We start from the raw sequence: 22925 nt of genomic DNA, 5'->3' as shown, positions 1-22925 counted from the left end.
ATAGGCTGCTCAAGGCTCCCCACTCCCACTGGTGAGCAAAGAAACTTCCTTCTTATCCAAGTAAGGTAATGGACAACACAGGAACTACACCACAGCCCAGAATACAGCAAAGCCTGTAAACTGGTCTAAACTAGTCGAGGAGAGGCGGGAAAACAAGGATTATCCATGTATAATAGGAATCTTAATTATGGTAAACCTTGGTGGAGAAGCAGCAGCTGGAATAGGTTTACCTACTGCTCTATGGGCTCCTATGATGCCAAATGATAGTCCTTCTTACAATTTTAAGATCGCAGGAATCCGTGAGATTAAAAAAAAGAGATCATATTATCATCTTCAGATTTTTCAGGGAGCCCAAAGATTCTGATATTATTTCTTCCCTCTCTGTTATCTAAATCATCTAACTTGTTAATAAGCCATGTATTTTGCTTGAGTAGAAAGTCTGTTTGGGTTTCTTCTTCCTTTAATGTACCATCTATATCACTCAGGGCAGTTTCCATATCAGAGATTTTGAGTTGTTGTTGTTGCTAAAGAAACTCCTTAAGAATATCTGTTTGCTTAAAACAAGTCTTTCTAAATTTTGTTGAAAGCCATCCATTTTCAGAGATGATTCCTGTAGTGTAGAAGTCACTTGGTGCAGGTCTTTCCTCAGAAGAGCATCATAGTGTGAGTGCTTAAAGTTATCCATTTTTATTTGGTGGAATTATCTCCAAATAATATGACAGGAACATTTTTAAATATTTCTTCCAAAGTTGAAAATGATGAAGCTAGTAATATTATTTGTAAGATATGAAAAAAATTACTAGAAAAAGTAGATATTTTCCTGAGTGTGTGTGTGTGTGTGTGTGTTGTTGTTGTGTCTTTTCGGCTTTTCCCAGTTAGGGGTCGCCACAGCGGAACTCCGGTCCGCTAATTATTGGCAGTGGATTTTTACATGCCGAGTTGCCAGCCCTGATGCACAACCTTCAACGAAGGCACACCCATTCACGCATGTCTCCACACAGAAGACGCTCTAACTGGGAATTGAACAGGGCAACGTCTTACCATGAGGCGACAACGCTACCGCGGCACCACTACCGCAGTATACATATATATATATATATATATATATATATATATATATATATATATATATATATATACACATATTTATACACACACACACACACACACACACACACATATATATGTATATTTCTACAGCATTCTAAAATGTTGCTGCTTTCAGTTGGCCATCTTGGCTCTGTCTCCAGATATGTATAACTTTGATGTATTGATCACCTGTAGCTATTTGTTTTATAACCGATTTCTTATATAATGTTTGAAAACCAAATTTAAAAAGTTTTCCTTTATCAAATAAATGTTCAGAGTGCAACAGGAGAAGCTTGTATCTGAAGGCAACTGTATATCTGGTTTTCATGTTTCTAAGGAGAGAAGCTGATAAGGGCAATGAAAATAGAATACTTTTTTCTTTCTGTGGCTAAAAGATGTTTTCTGAAAGCATTTAAGTTGTTTTTTTCATCTGGTAGGGGAATAAAGATAAGAGAAAAACAGACAGCACTTAGTGTACAGTGGATATAAGAAGTATACATACCCCTGTTAAAATGCCAGATTTTTGTGATATAAAAATGAAACCACAATAAATCATTTCAAACCTTTTCCCACCTTTAATGTGACCTATAACTTGTACAATTCAATTGAAGAACAAACAAATCTGTTAGGGAAAAAATATACAAAAATAAAAAACATACAATAAGCTGGTTGCATAAGTGTGCACACCCTTAAACTAATACTTTGTTGAAGCACCTTTTGATTTAATTACAAAACTAGCTTACTAGCTTATTGTACATTTTTTATTTTTTATATTTTTCCCCAAGGTGAGAAAAAGTACAGTTGTGTACACTTACCATAAATGTAGATGTTCGAGTGTATTCACTGTTGCAGTCATCACATTTGGGTTATTTGCTTGCAGTAGCCCTCAGTCGGCCTGATTATCAAAGTCTTGGGTCCTGCATCGGTTGCTGTCTCATCTTCCATGACGTCAGGTAGTCAGGGGTGTAAAGCATGCAGCCGACGTCATTACATAGTTTTTCTTGCCCCAGATATCAGGTGCCCCCATAATGGGAAGCAATTATATACAACATTACACCTCCAACAAAAAAGCAAATATACCAAAAAGCTTTAAGCATAGTAAACAAGAATAGAGGTATAGTCAATAGAAGTCAGGGGGCTGGAGGGAGGGAAACCAGGACTGCAAAAGTGAATACACTCGAACATCTACATTTAAGGTAAGTGTACACAACTGTACTATGTTCTTCGTGTTTCACTGTTGCAGTCATCACATTTGGGTTGATTCCCAAAGCTAAGGATGGGAGGAGGTAATTAGATAGCATTAGGACCAGTTATAGGGCCCTGCAAGACTGCAGTGGCAAAGCCAGCTCTGGATTTAGAAAAAAATTGGCAAGTGGTAGTGCTTGGTGAAGGTATGTACAGAACTCCAGGTAGCAGCTTCTAGGATGTCCCTGGTAAGGACGCCTCTGAGAAATGCTGTAGAGGTAGATACAGCCCTGGTTGAATGTGGTCTTATCCCCTTTGGGGTTAGTTTTCCATGGTGATTATAGAAGAAATGAATGCAATGGCCTATCCACTTAGAAATGGTTTTCTTTGAAATGGCCTTGCCCTCTGCCCCTGCAGCAACTGCAACCAGCAGCTGTTCAGATTTCCTGAGAGGTTTAGTCCTGTCAAACTAAAATCTAAGTTGTCTGTGCACATCCAAGGAGTGCATTATTCGTTCCCCTTTGTTTTATGGATTAGAAAAGAAGGTTGGCAAATGAATGGACTGATTAAGGGCCACACTGGATACCACCTTGGGCATGAAGGAGGGGTTGGTCCCGAGGGACACCCTGTCCGCATGAAAGATGAAAGGTTCCACAGCCATGAGGGCCTGTAATTCAGACACCCTTCTTGCAGAAGTGATGGCTAGAAGGAAGGCTGTTTTCCAGGAAAGGAATTTCAACTCTGCATTTGCAGCTGGCTTGAAACAGCCACGGTGGTGCAGCGGTTAGCGTTGTCGCCTCACAGCAAGAGGTTCTCTTGTTCGATTCTTGGCTGGAGTGCCTTCTGTGTGGAGTCTGCATGTCCTTCCCGTGGTCAAGTGATGTTAAAGACATGCAGGTAGGTGCGAGCGTGAATGGGCGTGCCTTCGTTGAAGGTTGGGGCGTCGGGCTCGCAACTCGGCACCGTAAAAATCCACTGCCAATCATGAGCAGATCGAAGTTCCGCTGTGGTGACCCCTAACTGGGAAAAACCAAAAGTCTTTTATTTGCAGCTGGCTCAAAGGGAGGTAGAGTGAGCTTTTCCAATACAAAGTTAAGGTCCCAGGCTGGAGTAGGAGCTCTCCTGGGTGGTCTTACGTTTTTGGCCCCTCTGAGGAATTGCTTCAGTGGTGGATGAGAGAAGAGGGGTAGTTTTGTATTGTAATGAGCTGAAATGGCAGAGGCATGAATTTTGATGGAGGAAAAGGAAAAGCCCTTGTGAAGCATCTCAGTTAAGTATTGTAGAATCTGAGGTAAATTGGGCACTGCTGTGCCCATCCCTTGAGTTTGGCTCCAGAAACAGAATCTTTTTCATTTTTCAGCATAAGATTTTCTAGTACTCGGCCTCCTTGCCTCCAGAATGACATCCATCACTTGCTTACTGAGGGATGTAATGGAGAGATCAGGTAATTAGCCAGGCTGCCAGGTTCAGTGTTTGAAGCTGTGGGTGCAGAATCTGGCCCTCTTGCTGAGACAGCAGAGCAGGGGTCTGAGGCAGGTGCCATGGTGCCAGTAATGACACACTGCGGAAGAGGGGGTACCAGTGTTGGCATGGCCAGTCAGGTGCAATCAGTATTGTCCTTGGTTTGTCCTGTTTGATCTTTAGTAGTACCTTGGAGAGGAGAGGCAGAGGAGGAAAGGCATAAACTGATAGTTTTTTCCAGGTGAAGGACACGGCATCCACTTTCCAAGCTTGTTTGTGGGGAGTTCTTGTGCAGAATTTGTCCAATGGATAGTTCTGGGGGAGGCAAACAGGTCTATCTCTGGGCTCCCCCATTTGTTTCTCAACATGTTGAATATCTTTGTTTCCAGTTTCCACTCGTGTGGGTCCATGAGATTTCTGCTTAGGTCGTCTGCCAGTATATTTAGCTTTCCTGGCAGGAATTGAGCCTGTAGGTGCACTTGGTGGCTCAAGGCTGTGTTCCACAGAGCCATGGCTAGTCTGCAGAGAGGGTATGAGTGGGTTGCCCCCTGCTTGTTTATGATCCACATAACAGTGGTGTTGTCCGTCTTTACCAATAATTGTCCTGGAAGAATGTGGTCCTTGAAGGCTGTCAGAGCATTCTGTACAGCTAACATTTCTTTTTGACTGATATGCAGGTGCATTTGACTTGGGTTCCATTTGCCCTGAATGCACTGCCCTGCCAAGTGAGCCCCCCATGCATAGTCTGATGCGTCTGTTGTTTGGGCGGCAAGGGGCAGTCCCTTGTTTTGGTGGCAGGCCTCTGCCCACCAAAGGAACTCTATCTGTAGATAAGTTATGATAGGAATCATTGATTCTAGATCCTGAGAATGTTGACACCATAGGCTTTTTAGATACCACTGTAGTTTCCTCATATGCAGTCTTGCATATGGAATTAGTAGAATGCATGAGGCCATGAACCCCAGGGCTTGCAGTATTTTCCTTGCAGATAGCTGGGTCTTTGTGGCCAGTAGTTTGAAGTAGGCTGCCAAATGAACTTTTTTCTCTGGCGTGAGGTAGACCATCTGGAAGGTTGTATTCAAGCTTGCTCCCAGGAATACAATTTGTTGGCAGGGTACAAGATGTGATTTCTTTTCGTTTATGGTGTACCCCAGAGAAGTTAGCAATTTCTTTACAAACGCCAGATGATTTAATAGTATGTCCTGGCTTTCTGCCTGAATTAGACAATCGTCCAGGTATGGGTATATTTGAATATTTCTTTGCCTGCAAAAAGCAATGACTGGAGCTAGGCACTTTGTGAATACCCTGGGTGCAGTAGATAAGCCAAAGGGCAGTGCAGAGAACTGATAGTGCATGTAGCCTGCTCTGAAGCGTAGGTATCTTCTGCAAGATTCCCTTATTGGGCTGTGCAGGTAGGCTTCCTTTAAATCCAGTGTTGCCAACTAGGCATCTTTGCCTAGCATGGGAAGCAGCTAATGAAGAGTTAGCATCTTGAATTTTGGGATTACCAAAAATGTGTTTAGGATAGACAGGTCCAGGATAGGACACCAGGAATGGTCTTTTCTGGGTACCAGGAAAAGTCTTCAGTAGAAACCTTGCCCCCCCATTCTTCTTCTGGAACAAGCTGAATAGCCCTGATGCTTAAAAGAGAGAAAACTTGCTTTTGAGCCTCTGCCCACTGATTTGGGGGTAGGTCTGGCCAGCTGTTCGGGGTTGGTAAGGAGTGGAAGTGGAAGCTGTATCCTTGGGAAACTATATTTAAAACTCATTTGTCCATTTTTTGCATGCAAGGCAATCTTCCCCCTAAAGGAACAGTCAATTGAGCAGGGCTTGCAAGGTTTAAAGTTAAGTCATTGAGACAGTTTACCATAGGGGGAGTCTTACTACTCCCTGCTTTGGAAGTGGGAGCCCCCCACTACTTAGACCTGTGAGTACCTTGGGACTGAAGCCTGTGTGTTCTGCTGGTTCTGGGTTTGGAGTGAGAAGGCCTGGAAGAGGCAGGAAAGGACCAATTCATAGAGGGCCAATGTCTACTAAATCTGGGAGGTTGTACTTGCAGGAAATCTTTTAACAGTTTGCATAGATTTTGCTTTTTCCTCCATCTTTTTAAGTACTTCTTCTGCTTTGTTGCCAAATAGGCAGTCTTGGTTTACGGGAGCATGCAGTAATTTAGCTTTAATATAATCTGGCAAAGATTGCTCCTTAAGCCAAGCATGCCTTCTAAGTACAGACCCAGTGACAGCAGCCCTGCAAGATGCCTCTAATGAATCAAAACCACATTGCAAAGTATGTTTTCCAACTTGTTCAGCAGCATGCATTAAATCCTGTAATTCTTTATTTTCAGCACAGTCAGGAATCAACATCATTTTCTGTTTAAGCAATCCAATAATATGATGCTGATACTTTAACATATGAAACTGGCAGTTTAAAGCCCTAATGGCCAAAGTTGCAGAAGTGTATACCTTCTTACCCCATCTATCCAGCACCCTGGAATCTCTATCAGAGGGGGTGGGATTTTTGGCAGTAGTAGCCTTAATGCCCTTGGGTCCCTGTGAAATGGTCTCAGGATCCACAGTAGGATTTTTAAAGAGGAACTTGTGAGAGTCAGGTACCCTGTAATACCCATCAGGTTTTCTGGGAGCAGGAGGTAAAGTGTCAGGGGCCAGGCTAGATTCCGAGAAGGCATCTATAATGTCCAGTACAGGAGGGATAGCTAAAGGCCTGTGTTGAGGCAGGAGTAAGAATTCCCTAAGCCTCTTTTTGGAGTCAGAGTAATCCTGGCTTCCCAGCGGAAATGCTCCCTAAGAATATGCAAGGTTTCACCAAAAGAGAAATCTAGAGGAGAAGCAGAGGGAATGGAGTCCTCTGCATCAGAATCCTCATAGGTAGATAAGGGCAAATCCTGGTCATCAGAGAAAACAGAAATTTCAGAATCCTGATCAGAAGAATCAGAAGGAAAATCAGCCCTAGGTCTCTTAGTGGGGGAAGGGTGGCTCCCCCTGATTAGAGTAATAAGGTGTTCAGCCATTCTTATCATTTGTTTTTTAGGCATATGGGCCTGACCATGTGGTCTGGGCCTCGGTTTTCTAGGCATAGATCGAGTTTTAGGCCTTGAAGAAGAAGATGGCGTCAGTTAAATATGCAAGTCAGTAGGCCTGAATACAACCTCAGAAGCCGGTGCCTTCACAGCGGCTCCAGACCCATCCAAGGTAGAAACACCCGCAGGTTCCACAGTCGAAGAAGCATCTCGCGGCATACCGGACTCAGAATGGGTCTCAGTAGAGGCCTGCGAATCTGAAGTAGTGGGTATCAGGGGCTGTGAAAGTGCCTCACTGAGTACCGGTGAACTGGCAACTAGCTTAGGAGAAGCGTTGTCAGCCGCTTTGGACCTATGTGGTCTGTCTCTATCTTTATCTATGCATTTTTTTCGGAATGTCGGGTGGCTTACCGAAGCCATTTATGGATAACTGAACCGAGTACCAAAATATTTAGATGTGTAAATGAACTGACGACGAATAGTACGAGGTTTGCATCAGGCACAAAACTGACAGCGAGGTACGTCGTGGTCTGGGCCTAAGCAAGGAATGCAGTACGAATGTAAATCTTTATGAAGTATTTGCTTTCCACAAGAAATACAATTGTAAACTTTTACTGACATTGGCTTAGAGCAAGAAAAAGGATCCCCAACAGGGTACTTAGCTTAGTTGAAGACTTTGGATCAGAAACTCAAAAATGAAAATTTCAGGAGCTGGCCGACCGGCACTTGTGAACTGCTTCTGCTTCGGGCACCGCACGGCAAGAAAGACTGATGTAATGGCGTCGGCTGCATGCTTTATACCCCTGATTACCTGACGTCATGGAAGATGAGACAAGCAACCGATGCAGGACCCAAGACTTTGATAATCAGGCCGACTGAGGGCTACTGCAAGCAGATAACCCAAATGTGATGACTGCAACAGTGAAACACGAAGAACATGTTCTGAAATGATTTATTATGGTCTCTTTCTTTTATATCACAAAAACCTGGCATTTTAACAGAGATGTGTAAACTTTTTAAATCCATTGTAGCTTAGGCAGGAGGATATAACTAAGGCTACTGCTTCAGTATTCAAATGATGAGCATCATTTTAATACACTTCTATGCATTAGTCTTCTGCAGCTAAAACACATTTGCACAATTTTACAAATAAAACAGAAAGGCATCCCCATGCAGACTAACATACATGCACATAAAGCAAAACAGGTAACCTGTGCCAATTGCAGGAAATGCAACAGATGAAAGCTGCATTTTTTCACACTCTTGGAGTGCCTGAGTAATGACAGTCTTTATGTCATTTGGATCGGTCCGCCCTACCACATGAATTATATGCTGACATGCCAAATTTCCAGGCTGTGTAATGATTAATCCCTGATGTGGTTGGGCACCTGAAACACACAAAGGTTCACATTAACAGAATATGAAGTTTAAGGACTGTGTGCAAGAGCTACAAAAACAAAGAGCATTCAGAACAGAAACATATTTAACAGCACTGTGTCTCATGCCTCAGAGATGCAATCCAAAATGTAACTCATTAAACCCTCTCTTTGTATAAAGCTGTATAAGACACTTCATAATAGCAGATCTTTGAGGACAAGTCACTGCAATAGCAAATCATAAAAATGGGTTTATTTACCTTGTCTATGTCCCATTTTCTGGGTGGATTTTCTCAATAACAGTTTATCTGCTCTGAAAGGAAACACTGCAGGCCTAGTACCATTGAAAGTGCTAACATACATAGTGTAAGATTTTCTTACATATCATTCACTGCTTTTACTCTCTTCAGTTCCTTCAACTTTCATCTCCTGAAAAGAAGTGCTTACTTGTTTTATTAAACACTTTTACCCGAGCTGTGCTGAAACTTTAGCATTGTTTTTTAATATATATTTTGTTCAGTTTTGTACAACTGCTTAGTTGCGTTACCTGGCTGCTGTATTTTATATGACAAAGAAGCCGCAATACATGGATACAGAGCTTTAAAAGCTAATAATTAACTACAGGGAATTTGCATGTTATGTGGTATAGCTACTGGAGAATTCACTCTGAATAAACATCACACAGAGGCTAGAAGCTCATTTCTGTGTCTGAGCTACATTCTGAGCGTTCTGAGAACCATCTATATGTCACATAGGTTCATAGGTTCATACTAGGCTATCTGCCCTAGGGCATTTATAAGCCTAGCCAGAGTGTGTTTGGGTTTCGCCACCCATTTTAAATTAATTTTGCTATGCCCTTTTTCAAGGTTAGTATACTGTGCCTCTGTCTAACAGTGACACAGAAGTGATACCCGGGGTAAACCTACGATCTCCCATCCACTCATCAAGATCCCTCTTGAAGAGAGTCAGTGAGGGACTCTGCCTAACCTGGACTGGGATTTTATTCCAGAGTGAAGGGAGCCTCTGCGTTATGAATCTGTCCCTCCAGCATGTCCTATTTATTTCAGTGCTGAGGTTCAAGTCTCTCGAGCGTAGCTCGATGGGATTTGGATTTTCTGAGGTGCAGCATGTCCATTAATTCCGGGTTGGACATGGCTTTATACGTCAGGCACAGATCGCCTCTGAGCAGGCAGTATGCCACTGAGTAGAGCTGGAGTTTCTTTAACCGGGCAGCATATGGCATCTGTTTGAGCCCTTTGATCCTCTTGGTGAGGTACTTTTCCAGTTGCTGCAGGTGTCTGGTAAGGTACATCCCAAAAGAGGCATTGTACTCAATTATGGGCCTGATGAGGGATGAGTAAAGAGGCACGATGACCTCCCCTGATCTAGATGTGAATCCCTTCATGATTAGGTGGGCTATATAAAATGTTTTTATAACCACTTTGGCCACGTGGTTGTCAAATGAGAGATTGCTATCAACTTGGGTCCCCAGGTCCCTAATTACTTCTTCTGTACTTAATGGATTACCACCTATGTGGTAATTTGTGGGCACTTTGTTTTTGCCAAAGGGGATGACTATACACTTTTTGGTGTTTAGCTTGAGGCCATGGCTCTGGCACCAGTTGTCTGTTTCTTTGAGGCCCTTTTGGAGGATGCTTGTGTCGGCTGGAGAGTCGATTATGGTTCATAGGTTCATAGGTTGGTACTAGGCTATCAGCCCTAGGGCCTATACAAGCCTAGCCATAACAATTCCCTGGCTATTTCTTCCCACATTATTTACTTTCCTGGACCCCTGTCTAGCAGGGCGACTGACGTGATCCCTAGGGTGAATTCCCTTTCTCCCATCCAGTCATCAAGGTTCCTCTTGAAGAGGTCCAAAGAGGCACTCTGCTTGACATGTATGGGCAATCTATTCCAGAGTCTGGGGAGTCTCTGGGTCAGGAACCTATCCCTCCAGCATGTTTTGTTTATTGTGATGACAAGGTTTAGATCCCTGGAGCGTGTAGCTCTGAGGGATTGGGATTTCTTTAAGTGTAGCATGTCCAACAGCTCTGGGTTTGACATGACCTTGTATGTTAAGCAGAGATCGCCTCTGAGTAGATGATATGCGACAGAGTATAGCTGGCACCCAGTTTGCAGTCATCTGCAAACTTGGTCAGCCACAGTCCTTCCGTGTTGGCCTGTACCTCTGAGAAATATATACTGAACAAGAGAGGTCCCAGGACTGAGCCTTGTGGGACGCCACTTGTAACTGGTTTGGAGTCTGACATGGCTCCAGCAATTCTAACCATGTAGGTTCTGTCCTTGAGCCAGTTTGCAACCCATCTAGTGACATAGGGGTTTATATTTAAGCTGGTGAGTTTATCTATAATGCCCGAGTGGGGTATTGTATCGAAGGCTTTTGCGAGGTCCAGGTAGGCTGTGTGGACCACCTTCCCCTTGTCAATGGCCTTGGTGACTGTTTCAAAGAAATCAACCAGGTTTAAGAGGCAGGATCTGCCCTTAAGAAAGCCGAATTGGGTAGGATCCAGTGTCTGTAGGTCCCCAATATCTTTATTTATGAGGTCAATGATGATCCTTTCCATAGCTTTGCAGACCAAGCTAGTCAGGCTTATGTGGCGATAGTTTCCAGGATCCGTTGAGGCACCACCTTTGTGGAGAGGGACCACTGTTGCTGTACGCCACTCTTTGGTTACATATCCTGTAGTAAGGCTGAGATTGAACAGTAGTTTTATGTTTGGGTTTAACTCTTCCTGGAGTTCATGTAGGAAGCAGCCCGGGATACCGTCTGGTCCCATTGATGCTGTGTTTTTTGCTTTGGAGAGGGCAGCTCTTACCTGAGCATCTGAGATGCCAGGGGGGCAGCACTCTGCTGGGATAGATATTTGCCCTTTTGGTGGGGAGGGGGGGGAGATGTTTGCGCTGAACCTGTCAGCTAGGATGTTGGCAATGTCTGTTAGAACTGGGGAAAATATCTGTAGAAGCTGTAAAGGAAAGTATTTGTTTTGAAGAATTTGTGTGTTTGAACTTGAAGTATAATCTGCAGTTAGAAAATGCTCCAGCTATAACCATCAGGAATTCTCTTACTGCAATGACATTTAGAAGAAATCTGGAAGCTTTGGATTCAGACATTTGTTTTGTTCTGCAGTGCAAGGGGAATAGCAGGAAATGCCTGAAAATGGGATGTGCCTCATTTCTGCATGTTGCAGAAGAATAAGATGCAGTGGCAACTCTTACTTTTTTTGAAGAGGTAAAGTTTAGAATGTCACCACTTGGACAGAAGTTTAGTAATTATTCTGTGCCTAGAAAAAATTTGCATTCATTTGCAATTTGCTGTACAAGCTCCACAGATGCTAATTTTACTGAAATGAAAAGCCAAAGAAAAAGACAACAGTTTACTGTAAAAAAGTGACAAACAAAGGGAAACATGCCACAAGTAGAAGGGGGAGGGTTGAGAATTAAGTAGAGAGTATGATTATGGATGCATGTCCTTAAGGAGAATAACAACAACCATACAAAACATTACATTCAAAAAGTAGTAGAAAGTACTCTAAGAACTAAGCCAACACGATAGTCAAGAAAGAAGACTTTACCAATAGGGATGCCTACAAGAAAACAGAAAATAGGCAAGAGGTTGCTTAAATTTCTTCTTGTTCTTCTTTCGGCTTTTCCCGGTTAGGGATCACCACAGCAGATCATTTGTCCGCTCAAGATTGGCAGTGGAGTTTTATGGTGCCGAGTTGCCAGCCCGGCGCCCAACCTTTCACAGAAGGCACACACTCACATCTAGGGCCAATTTAGAGTGTCCAACCCACCTACTGCATGTCTTTGGGATGTGATAGGAAACCGGAGCACCCGGAGGAAACCCATGGGACCACAGGGAGGACATGCAGACTCCACACAGAAGGCACCCCAGCCGAGAATCGAACTGGAGAACCTCTTGCTGTGAGGCAGCAATGCTAACCGCTGCACCACCGTGGCCATTCAAGAGGTTGCTGAAATTTACTTGAAAAAATTAACAAAGGAACCAAGGTATTGGTAGCAAAAAGAATCAGGTAGGGAAAGTTAATTGAGTGGGATAAAGCCAAGCATAAGTCTGGGCTACAGGATAGAGAGTGCCTTCCATACCAGGGACTGAAAAAAAAGAAGTTATGTCTTACCACAATGTTCCATCTGAGTTGTTGATCTTCTTCCAGACATCACTGATGGGTTCAGTTCCGAGCCCTTTAAACCGAGTCGGCCTTATACCAAGCTTGCGTGCACCAAAAACTCTCGAGCTAAGCTGCTACCCACAATGCCCTTTACTCAGTTACCTCAGATTGAGTTTGCATGCAACATATAGAAGAAGAAATAAGTCAGAGGCCATCTCTGCACAGAAACCCAAAGACACCACAAAGACCCAGAAGATCTGCCGGGAACCTTTGGAGGGGGTTGGTGAGAGGGAGTGATGACTGGAAGAAGATCAATAACTCAGATGGAACATTATGGTAAGACATAACTTTTTTATCGAAAGTTGTTAATCTTCTTCCTATTCATCACTGATGGGACTGACTCCCCAGCTATTGGAGAACCTGGATGGCCCTTATGGAAGAACATTCCTGAGAACCATTGAACCAAAGGCCGCTCTTCCCCTGGAGATCAGATCCAATTTGTAATGCTTGATAAAGGTGTGGGGCTTAGCCGAAATGGCAGATGCACCAATGTCATCCATGGAGGCCCTGGAGTGGAAGGCAACAGATGCTGCAATAGCCCTAAGTTGAGTGAGCTTTGATTTCGCCAGGCTTAGATCCCTACGTAAGTGAATATATGAAGGCAATGCAATCCCTGAGCCATTTAGACAAAGCAACTTTTGATACTGCGCCTCCCATTCTAGAACCCGCAAAGGAGATGAAAAGCTGGTCTGACTTGCGAAAGGATTTAGTTCTGTCCAGATAGAAACGTAAATGTCTATGAACATCCAAGGAATGTAGGCAGTATTCTCCCTTGTTAGAGTAATTTGGGAAGAACACAGGGAGCTCAATGGACTGGTTAATCGAAAAGTCAGAAACTTTGGGGAGAAAGAATGGGTTAGTATGAAGTGATACTCTGTCCTTATGAAAGATCAGGTAAGGACTCTTGATACATAATGCCTGTAATTCAGAAATTTGCCTGAGTGAGGTTATAGCCACCAGAAATAAGGATTTATGTGACAGGAATTTTAGATCACATGTCGCATCCGGCTCAAAAGGGGACAGAGAAAGAGACTGTAGAACCCAGGACAGATTCCATGCCTCCACCGGCTGCCTGATGGGAGGCCTACTGTGGAAAATACCCTTGAAGAAAGTCTTGCAAAGGCGAGAGGAAATAAGCGGGACTCCATCTGACCCGTTATGGAAGTTGGAAACAGCTGCTAGATGGACTTGAATGGTGGAAGCTGAGGCCCCATTGTCGAACAGTTCAGCTAGATAATGAAGAATAGTGGCTACGGGGCTGAGAACAGATCTAGCTTCTGCTTATGTGGCCAAATAGAGAATCTTTTCCCTTTTGTCCCTGTAAAGTTTCCTGGTGGATGGTTTATGAGAGGCCAAGATAATATCACGTACGGGTGAAGAGAGGGTTTCCTGCCTGACAACTAACAGAAGAGGAGAAACCAAGCTATCAGCTTGAAAGTGGACAGATTTGGGGGAGTCAGCCCTTATGGGTGAGATATGAGGTTCTGACAGGTGTCTAGGATCCAAAGGGATTGTAATAGATGAGGTCGAAGGAAGGGAAGCAACACTTGACAAGGCCAGAATAGGGCAATGAGGATCACTTTGCTTCTCAACCGAATAGTTTTCCTTAAAACAAGAGGAATTTGAGGATAAGCATAAAGGAGACCTGTGGGCCAATCATGAATCAAAGCGCCTCTCTGTGACTTCACGAGAGGGGAAAGACAGCAAAGTAGCTGCTGCATTTTGTGTTTGAGGGGGAGGCAAAAAGGTCACAGCATGGCTGGCCCCAACAGCTGAAAATTTCCACCGCCACACTCGGGTGGAGAGACCACTCGTGAGGATGGAGAATGCATCTGCTCAGCCTGTACGCAATCACGTTAGAGCTCCCCGGGATATGTGTTGCGATCAGAAAGTGGCTGGATGCTATAGCCCACTGCCAGATTCTTATGGCTTCCCAACATAGGGGGTAGGATTTGTTCCCTCCCTGTTTGTTTATGTACCAGGCCACGGACATGTTGTCCGACTGGACAGCAATCGTTCCAGCGGAAGGAATGGATGAAAAGCTTGCAACGCCAATAGCACCGCTCTTAACTCCAGGACATTGATATGCAAGTTGACCTCTACATTGGACAAAGTGCCTTGGACTGACTTTCCCTAAAAGTAGCCCTCACCCACCCCATCAGGGAAGCATCCGTGGTCACTGTGGTGCTGGGCTGGGGAGACTGGAAGAGACGACATAAAAATGTTCATCTGTACTCATCCACCAAAGGAGATCTAGTTTGCAAGTGTTGGTGATAAGAATCTGAGTGCTCAGGGAGTGAAGACTGGGTATCCAATGGGCCTGAAGGAGGCACTGTAGTAATCTCATGTGCAGTCTGGCTATGGAACGATAGGGATGGCTGCAGCCATAGATCCCAGGGCTTGGAGAACTTCCCTTTGAGACACCATTCTTCGACAGAGTATCACTTGAACCTGTGCCCTTAATCTCTGAAGCCTGTGAAGAGGAAGTGAGATTAGGCTTGACTGGGTGTTGAATATTGCTCCTATGAATTCCAATTCTTGTGAGGGTTGAAGGTTGGATTTCTCCCAATGTATGGTGATGCCTAGTGACTCCGCTAGAACCAGGGTGTAGCGGAGGGCCCTGACCAGTAGACGCTTGGTGAGGGTGGAGAGGAGCCAATCATCTAGGTACGGAAACACCTTGAATCCCTGAAGTCTCAGATGAGCTGTTACCACTGCAAGACATTTTGTGAACACTCTGGGGGCCGTTGACAGACCGAAAGGCAGGGCTCTGAACTGGTAGTGACTGGCTCCCAACCGGAAGCAAAGGAGGCTCCTGGAGAACTTGTCCATCTTGATATGATAATACGCATCCCAGAGATCTAATGAGCACATCCACACACCCTCCCACAGAAAGGAAAGGAAAGGATGGTTTGAATCGTGACCATGCGGAAAGTACAGTTTTGTACCTACCATAAATGTAGATGTTCAAGTGTAGACACTGCTGCAGTCATTACATTCGGGTTATCCTGCCGTCAGGCGGTATCCCAGTCGGCCAGAGTTCCAAAGTCTTGGTCCGGCGTCGGTTGCTGTCGCTTCTTCCCTGACGTCAGTGCACCAGGGGGATATAAGATGCAGCCAACGCCATTTTCTTCAGTTTTTCTTGCCCCAGATGTCAGGTGCCCCCAAATTGGTAGGCCTTGCAAACAGCTAGTGAAAAATATATATATATATATATAAAAGAAAGCAAACAACCCATTTTAATTACCAGCAAATACTCCCTTTTAGGAAATAAGGTAGATGAGCTAGGTATGTACCAGAAAGTTAGAGGGGAAGGAGGGAGGGTAACCTGGACTGCAGCAGTGTCTACACTCAAACATCTACATTTATGGTAGGTACAAAACTGTACTATGTTCATCGTGTGACACTGCTGCAGTCATTACACTTGGGAGGAATCCCAAAGCTGAGGTAGGGAGGATGGATCTATAAGGCATTAGGGGTGGCTATAAGGCCCTGCAGAACAGCAGTGTTGAAGCCAGCTCTGGATTTGGAATATAAAGGTAAATGGTAATGTTTGGTGAAGGTATGGACAGAAGTCCATGTTGCTGCTTCTAAAATATCCTTGGTGGGCACTCCTCTGAGGTAGGCAGTTGAAGTGGCTGTTGCCCTGGTGGAGTGAGATCTAATGCTGCTAGGTACAGGTTTCCCATGGTGGGTATAGCAGAAACGTATACAGTGAGCTATCCATTTTGATATAGTCTGTTTTGAAATGGCTTTTCCCTGTGCTCCTGCAGCGTATGCTACCAACAATTGCTCAGATTTCCTGAAAGCTTTGGTTTTGTCCAAGCAGAAGCGTAACTGTCTGTGAATGTCCAAGGAATGTAGGAGTCTCTCTCCTTTGTTCTGTGGCTTTGGACAAAAAGCTGGCAAGTGAATAGTTTGGTTTAGAGCCACACTTGATACTACCTTTGGCATAAATGTAGGGTTAGTTCGTAAGGACACCCTGTGCTGGTGGAAGATGAGGAAAGGCTCCACTGCCATTAGTGCCTGTAATTCTGAAACTCTTCTTGCTGATGTTATTGTCAGTAGCAGAGCAGTCTTCCAAGAGATGTATTTTAAATCTGCTGTATTAGCTGGCTCAAAAGGAGGTATTAAGTTAGTTTTTCCAAAACAAAGTTGAGGTCCCATGTTTGTGTAGGTGCTCTACGGGGCGGTCTCATGTTTTTAGCCCCTATGAGGTACTGTTTGAGCAAGGGATTTGAAAAAAATTGGTGGATCCCTGTTGTAATGAGCAGAAATGGCTGAGGCATGAATCTTGATGGATGAGAAAGAGAGGCCCTTGTCCAGCATCTCAGTTAAGTATTGAAGTATCTGAGGAATGTTTGGTACAAGAGGGTCAAGTCTGTGTGCTTGGTTCCAGGCACAGAATCTCTTCCATTTATCCAAGTAGGCTTTCCTGGTGCTAGGCCTCCTGGCCTCCAGAATGACATCCATAACAGCTTTGGAGAGAGGCAATGCTTGGTTGGCTAAGGAATTTTCCATGCAGCTAGATTTAAGGTCTTTAGCTGGCTGTGAAGTATCTGATTGTTGTGTTGTGTCAGCAGCTGTGGGATTTGAGGCAAAATCCAGGGTGGTTCTTGTGCTAAGGTCTTTAAGATTGGGTACCAGTGCTGGCGCGGCCAGTCTGGTGCAATCAGGATCATCTTTGGCTCTTCCTGCCTGGCTTTTATGAGTACCTTTGGAAGGAGAGGTAGAGGAGGGAAAGCGTATACTTGTAGTTTTTTCCAGCTGAATGAGAGGGCATCCACTTTTCATGCTTGTGGATGGTAGCTTCTTGTGCAGAATTTCTGTATTTGGCAGTTCACTGGGGTTGCAAACAGATCTATGTCTGGTTTCCCCCATTTTTGTGCTATCATTTTGAATATTTGTGAATTCAATTGCCATTTGTGAGGACCCATGATGTTTCTGCTTAGGTCGTCTGCCAGTGTGTTTTTCTCTCCTGGCAGGTATTGTGCCTGCAGATGAACTTGGTAGTTTAAAGCTGTGTTCCACAAGTTCATGGCTTGTCTGCAGAAGGGGTAGGAGTGTGTGCTCCCTTGCTTGTTTATGTACCACATAACTGTGGTGTTGTCTGTCTTTACTAGTAGTTGTCCTGGATGCAGCAGGTCCTTGAAAGATATAATTGCATTTTGCACAGCTAGCATCTCTTTTTGATTGATGTGGAGATGTCTCTGTTCTGCGGGCCACTCGCCCTGAATACATTTTCCTAATTGTGTGCTCCGCAGGCATAATCCGATGCATCTGTTGTCAGTGTCTGCCTGGCTGTGGGTTGAGTAAAAGGCTGTCCCTTGTTGAGGTGACAAGCTTGAGCCCACCATTGAAACTCCTGTTGAAGGTAAGGAATTAGTGGTATAATTGTTTCCAAATTTTGACAGTGTTGAGACCATACACTCTTTAGGTACCATTGTATTTTCCTCATATGCAGTCTGGCATATGGAATTAGAAGTATGCAAGATGCCATGTAGCCCAAGGCCTGCAGAATTTTTCTTGCAGGGAGTTGGGTCTTTGTTGCCATTAAATGAAAATACTGAGTCAGTTGTCCTTGCTTGTCTGGCATGAGATAAGCCATCTGGGCCGTTGTGTTTAAGCTGGCACCCTGGAATATTATCTGTTGTGAGGGCACTAGTTTTGATTTCTTTTCATTTACTGTGTACCCCAGGCAACTTAATAACTGTTTTACATATGCCAGATGCTTTAGAAGAATGTCCTTGCTGTCTGCTGGAATTAGGCAGTCGTCCAGGTATGGGTGAATTTGAATTCCTTTTTGCCTGCAAAATGCAATTACTGGTGCCAGGTACTTTGTGAAGACCCTGGGCACAGTAGATAAGCCAAAGGGCAGTGCAGAAAATTGGTAGTGCAATGAACCTGCTAGAAATCTGAGGTATCTTCTGCAGTTTTGTCTGATAGGGACATGCAGGTATGCCTCTTTGAGGTCCAAAGTCACAAGCCAAGCTTTCTTGCCCAGTATGGGAAGAAGCTGCTGTAGTGTTAACATTTTGAATTTCGGAATGTCCAGGTAAGTGTTCAGAGAAGAAAGGTCCAGAATGGGTCTCCAGGCTTTGTCCTTTCTGGGAACCAGAAAGAGCCTTGAATAAAATCCTTGTCCTTGCTCTTGTGGTGGTACCTTTTGAATAGCTCTCGTGTCCACGAGTGCTGAAATTTGTTTTTGAGCCTCTGCCCATTGATTTGGTGGCAGATTTGGCATTCCTTTTAATCTTGAGAGAGTGTGGAAGTGGAACCTGTAACCTTGCTGAATGATGTTGAGAACCCATTTGTCTTTGGTGATTCAAAGCCAGTTGTGATGAAAAAGAGCCAGTTTTCCTCCTAAGGGGGCTGCCAAGAGAGCGCTGTTTGGTAGCCATAGAGGGAAGTCATTGAGATTGTTTTTTATATGGTTGAGATCTGTCTTCCCCTTCTTTCTGGCCTGGTGCACCCCATTATTGAGGTCTGTAAGGGCCTTGTGTTTGACCTCTACCCTTGGACATCTATATCTGCCCCTTTGAGGTCTGTCTGTGACTGGAAAGGACCAATTTTTTGTTGGCCAATTTCTGCTGAAACGAGGGGGTTGAACCTGTAAGAAATCTTTGACCGTTTGCATAGATTTTGCCTTATCTTCCATCTTTTTTAATACCTCCTCTGCTTTAACTTCAAACAACACATCTCGTTGCAAAGGTGCATCCAGTAATTTGGCCTTCACATGTTCTGGTAGCGTATGTTCTTTTAACCAAGCAGGCCTTCTAATGACAGAGCCTGTAACTGCTGCTCTGCAGGAGGCCTCTAAGGAATCAAAACCACATTGCAAAGTATGTTTTCCCACCTGTTCAGCTGCATGTAATAAATCCTGCATTTCTTTCAAATTAGGCAGATCAGAATCTGGAAGCATATTTTGTTTCAATGGAGACATTAAATATTGTTGATATTTTAACATGTGAAACTGGCAATTTAAGGCTCTCATGGCTAAAGTTGCAGATGTATAAACTTTCTTGCCCCATCTGTCTAATGCTCTAGAATCTCTGTCAGAGGGGACTGGGTTTTTTTGCTGATGAAGCCTTAATCCCTTTGGGTCCCTGAGAAATAGTTTCAGGGTCAGCAACAGGGCTTTTGTAAAGAAATTTGTGAGAGTCAGTGACTCTGTAATATCTATCTGGCTTAACTGGCCTTTTCTTGGATTCTGAATAATCTTGGCCTTCCCAGTGGAAATGCTCCCTCATGTTATGTAGGGTCTCCCCAAAGGAGTAATTATCAGGCGGAGAAGCTGATGGAATGGACTCCTCAGCATCAGAATCCTCATAAGGGGGTAAGTAGTACCCTAGGTCTGAGGATGAGTCAGAGGAAATGGACACCTGGTCTGAAGATTCATAGTCTGCTTCTTGTCTGGGCCTTTTATCTGGAGGGGGTTGGGACTCCCTGATCAGGGTGATTAGGTCTTCGGCCATTTTAAGCATTTGTTTCTTAGGCATAGAAGCCTGCCCTGGAGATTGCTGTGTCTGTTTCTTTGCTTTAATAAGAGGCTTAGACTTGACAGAGGGTTTAATTGTTAATTGTGTAGGTCTGAAAACACCTTCTGAAGCTGTTGAAAGTTCAGTTACCTCGGTTCCCTCTGTGGGATTAAATTCAGTAATTTGAATTGTAGGGGCGCCCGAAGGCCCAGCCAGCTCCACGCGGGAGTCAGAGGCAGTCTGGGGTTCTATTGTCACAGTCGTCAGGGGCTGCGTAGGCGCCTCGCTGAAAACCGGAGAACCGTTGACCGGCATAGAAGAGGCCTCGTCGTCAGCCTTGGGCCTCGGATGCCGGTCCTTATCCTTGCGTTTTTTAAGAATTCCGGTCGTCAGAAGTTCCGACGGCATGGTGTAATTAAATTTTCTGCCAAAATAATGTCGGGCAAAATCAAATCGACGTTTAATGGTGCGTTTATTAAACCTAGCACAAAACCGACAACCAGTGAAGTCGTGGTCAGGGCCTAGGCATGTGATACACTAGGAGTGGAAATCCTTATGAGGCATTTGCTTCCCACAAGAAATACAATTACTAACTTTTACTGACATCGGTCTGAGGCAAGAAAAAGTTTCCCCAACGGGGTACTTAGCTTTGTAGAAGACTTCGGTTCTGGATTCGGTATGAAAATCTCAGGAGTCGGCCGACCGGCACTTGCGAACTGCTTCTGCTTCGGGCACCGCGCGGCAAGAAAGACGGAAGAAAATAGCGTCAGTTGCATCTTATATCCCCCTGGCGCACTGACATCAGGGAAGAAGCGACAGCAACTGATGCCGGACCAAGACTTTGGAACTCAGGCCGACTGGGGTACCGCCTGACGACAGGATAACCCAAGTGTAATGACTGCAGCAGTGTCACATGATGAACATCTTGGTCTGAACTACTGATTTGTTTAGTTGGCTGAGATCCAGAATGGGCCTCCAGTCCCCTGTTTTCTTTGGCACCAAAAAGAATCTTGAGTAGAACCCTGACCCGCACTGACCTGGGGGGACCTGTTGGATGGCTCGTTTTTGAAACAGCTTTCATATTTCAGAAGTTGCCTCCTCCCTTTGACTGGGGTAGAACATCGGGAAGGGATTTTGGAGGTCTTGGATGAGATATTAGGGGAATATGGTAGCCTCTGGTAATGATTCTCTGCACCCACTGATCATTTGTAATAGAGAGCCAGGCAGCTTGGTGCAGAGAAAAACGCTCCCCGTCTGCTTCCAGAGGAAAGCAATCGGGCAGCGCTTCAGGAGCGCTGATATGGTCTACCCGAGAAGGAATTTCTGGAGCCCTGGTTCTGTGGACCCCCATGCCCCGAAAGGGGCATCTTCCATTATTGGAACCCCCTCTGCCTCTAGAGGAGTGCTCACCACGTGCATCACGGAAAGGACCTAGAGACTTCTTGTGCCACATCTTCCCACTCCTCTGATTCCCGGAGAAGTAACGCTGAGGTTTGGAAAAGTGTAGGCCAATGGTAGACACGGTCTACCTGTCTTGCTCAGACCTGGCTAATGTATCCTTGACCTTAGCACTGAACAGAGCTGATGGTTCAATAGGAGCATTTAAAAAGGAAGACATGAAGGAGTCAGCGTGGTCACAAATGCGCATCCAAGCCTGGCGTCTCATGACTACGCCTGCACCCACAGCTCTAGCTGCTCCTTTGGTTGCGTGTGACAGCAAAGTCATGGATGAATTGGATACTGACTCTGGGGTGGCAAGTTGGGAAGCAACTTTATCTCATGCTCCATCCGATACTTGGCCTGTGAGAGTTCCAAAGAGTTCGGCGATAAGATCTCTCTGGAGCCTTGTAAAATGTGCCAAAAGTTCAGAGACCTAACTGCAAAGGTCACTGACACAAACACTCGCTTCCCTAACCTGTCCACTGCCCGGGACTCTCTGTTGGGTGGATGGACAGCAGGACTCTCTTCCGCAGGGTCCTTTTTCATGGCTGCCACCACCACCATAGCAATTACTGGCAAACCTCTAGACCAGTGAGGTTGATCCTCTGGAGGGGAGAGTACCTTATCTGATCTCCTAGGGATGGCTTCAACAGTGTCCGGATTCTTCCACGCCTGCTGCACGATGAGCTTAACCAACTCATCAGTGGGGGGGGGGGGGGTCACCCAAGAAGCAGAGGGCCGAGAGTGAAAGGCCTGCAGGAATATGGATTCCTCCAAGGAAGGACTGGAGGACTTCCAGTCACCTCTCTGTTTCAAGATTTCTATGATGTCTCCAAAGGAGACATCATCAGGGGGTGACCGTGGGGATCCTTCCCCATCATCGTAGTCCATATCTTCCGTGAGGGACTCCTCTGGGGAGTCTATGTGTTTCCTCTTACACGCCCGTTTCTGAGGGGGGTTCTTCGGTGGGAGCACCCGAAGAAGACTCAGAAAGGGAAATACCTTGGACAGGGGTTTCCTGGCCCTTGTGCTCTCAGAGTCCTGGGGGGTGGCCTTTGACAGTTGTGGCTCAGAAGGAACTGGGGGAATAACCGACATAGGAGAATTGCTAGAAGCAAGCACCCTCTCCATCACCCAGAAAGTGGGCCCGCCCGAAGAGGAGTGGGAGCCCGGAACCGAAGAAGACAAAATCAGAACCAGGGTCACACCCCACTCCACACGTTCTGCCCCCGGGGACAGAGCCTCAAGCAAACTTGGAGCGGTAGTCACCCTCGGATCCGAGGCCGGGACCGACAACACAGTTGGAACCGAGACCTGAACCGGAGGTTCCACCCCTTAAGCATGAGATTGAGGAAGGGTGGGTTCCGACAGAATCGACACCCAAAGGAGCCTCAGGGCTTCAGACACTGTTGTTTTCGGCACTGAGGAAGGGGGTCCTCTAGAAAAGGTCAGATAAATGAGCCTTGGAACCGAGGGATCCAAGGGAGGAGAGTATGAAGGGATTGCTGTAGTGATAAGACCCAAAGCCTGGAGTGGGATAGGGTCTAGGCAAATTTGAAATTCCCCTGGTAGTCAACAACTGGTCAAAAAGGTGCACCACATCCAATTCTGAAAGGTTCCTAGTGGATCTTACCGATGCCCCTGAGGG

The 22925-nt window shown here is 45.1% G+C and overlaps 1 protein-coding gene across 1 annotated transcript in view; it reads right to left on the bottom strand.

Moving 5' to 3' along the window:
* LOC122804002 (protein mono-ADP-ribosyltransferase PARP14-like) overlaps nt 1-22925 on the bottom strand; it is a 1683704-nt gene that overhangs the window by 78004 nt on the left and 1582775 nt on the right. Inside the window, exon 13 of the mRNA XM_044073683.1 lies at nt 7984-8160. Within this exon, the coding sequence (XP_043929618.1) occupies nt 7984-8160 (177 nt within the window). The remainder of the gene's footprint in view (nt 1-7983; nt 8161-22925) is intronic.

This window comes from Protopterus annectens, chromosome 6.part0, assembly GCF_019279795.1.
Source record: "Protopterus annectens isolate FY-2018-M chromosome 6.part0, PAN1.0, whole genome shotgun sequence".
Classification (NCBI taxonomy): Eukaryota; Metazoa; Chordata; order Ceratodontiformes; family Protopteridae; genus Protopterus; species Protopterus annectens.
The sequence above is the reverse complement of the archived record's forward strand: the minus strand, read 5'-3'. Positions and strand labels throughout refer to the sequence as shown.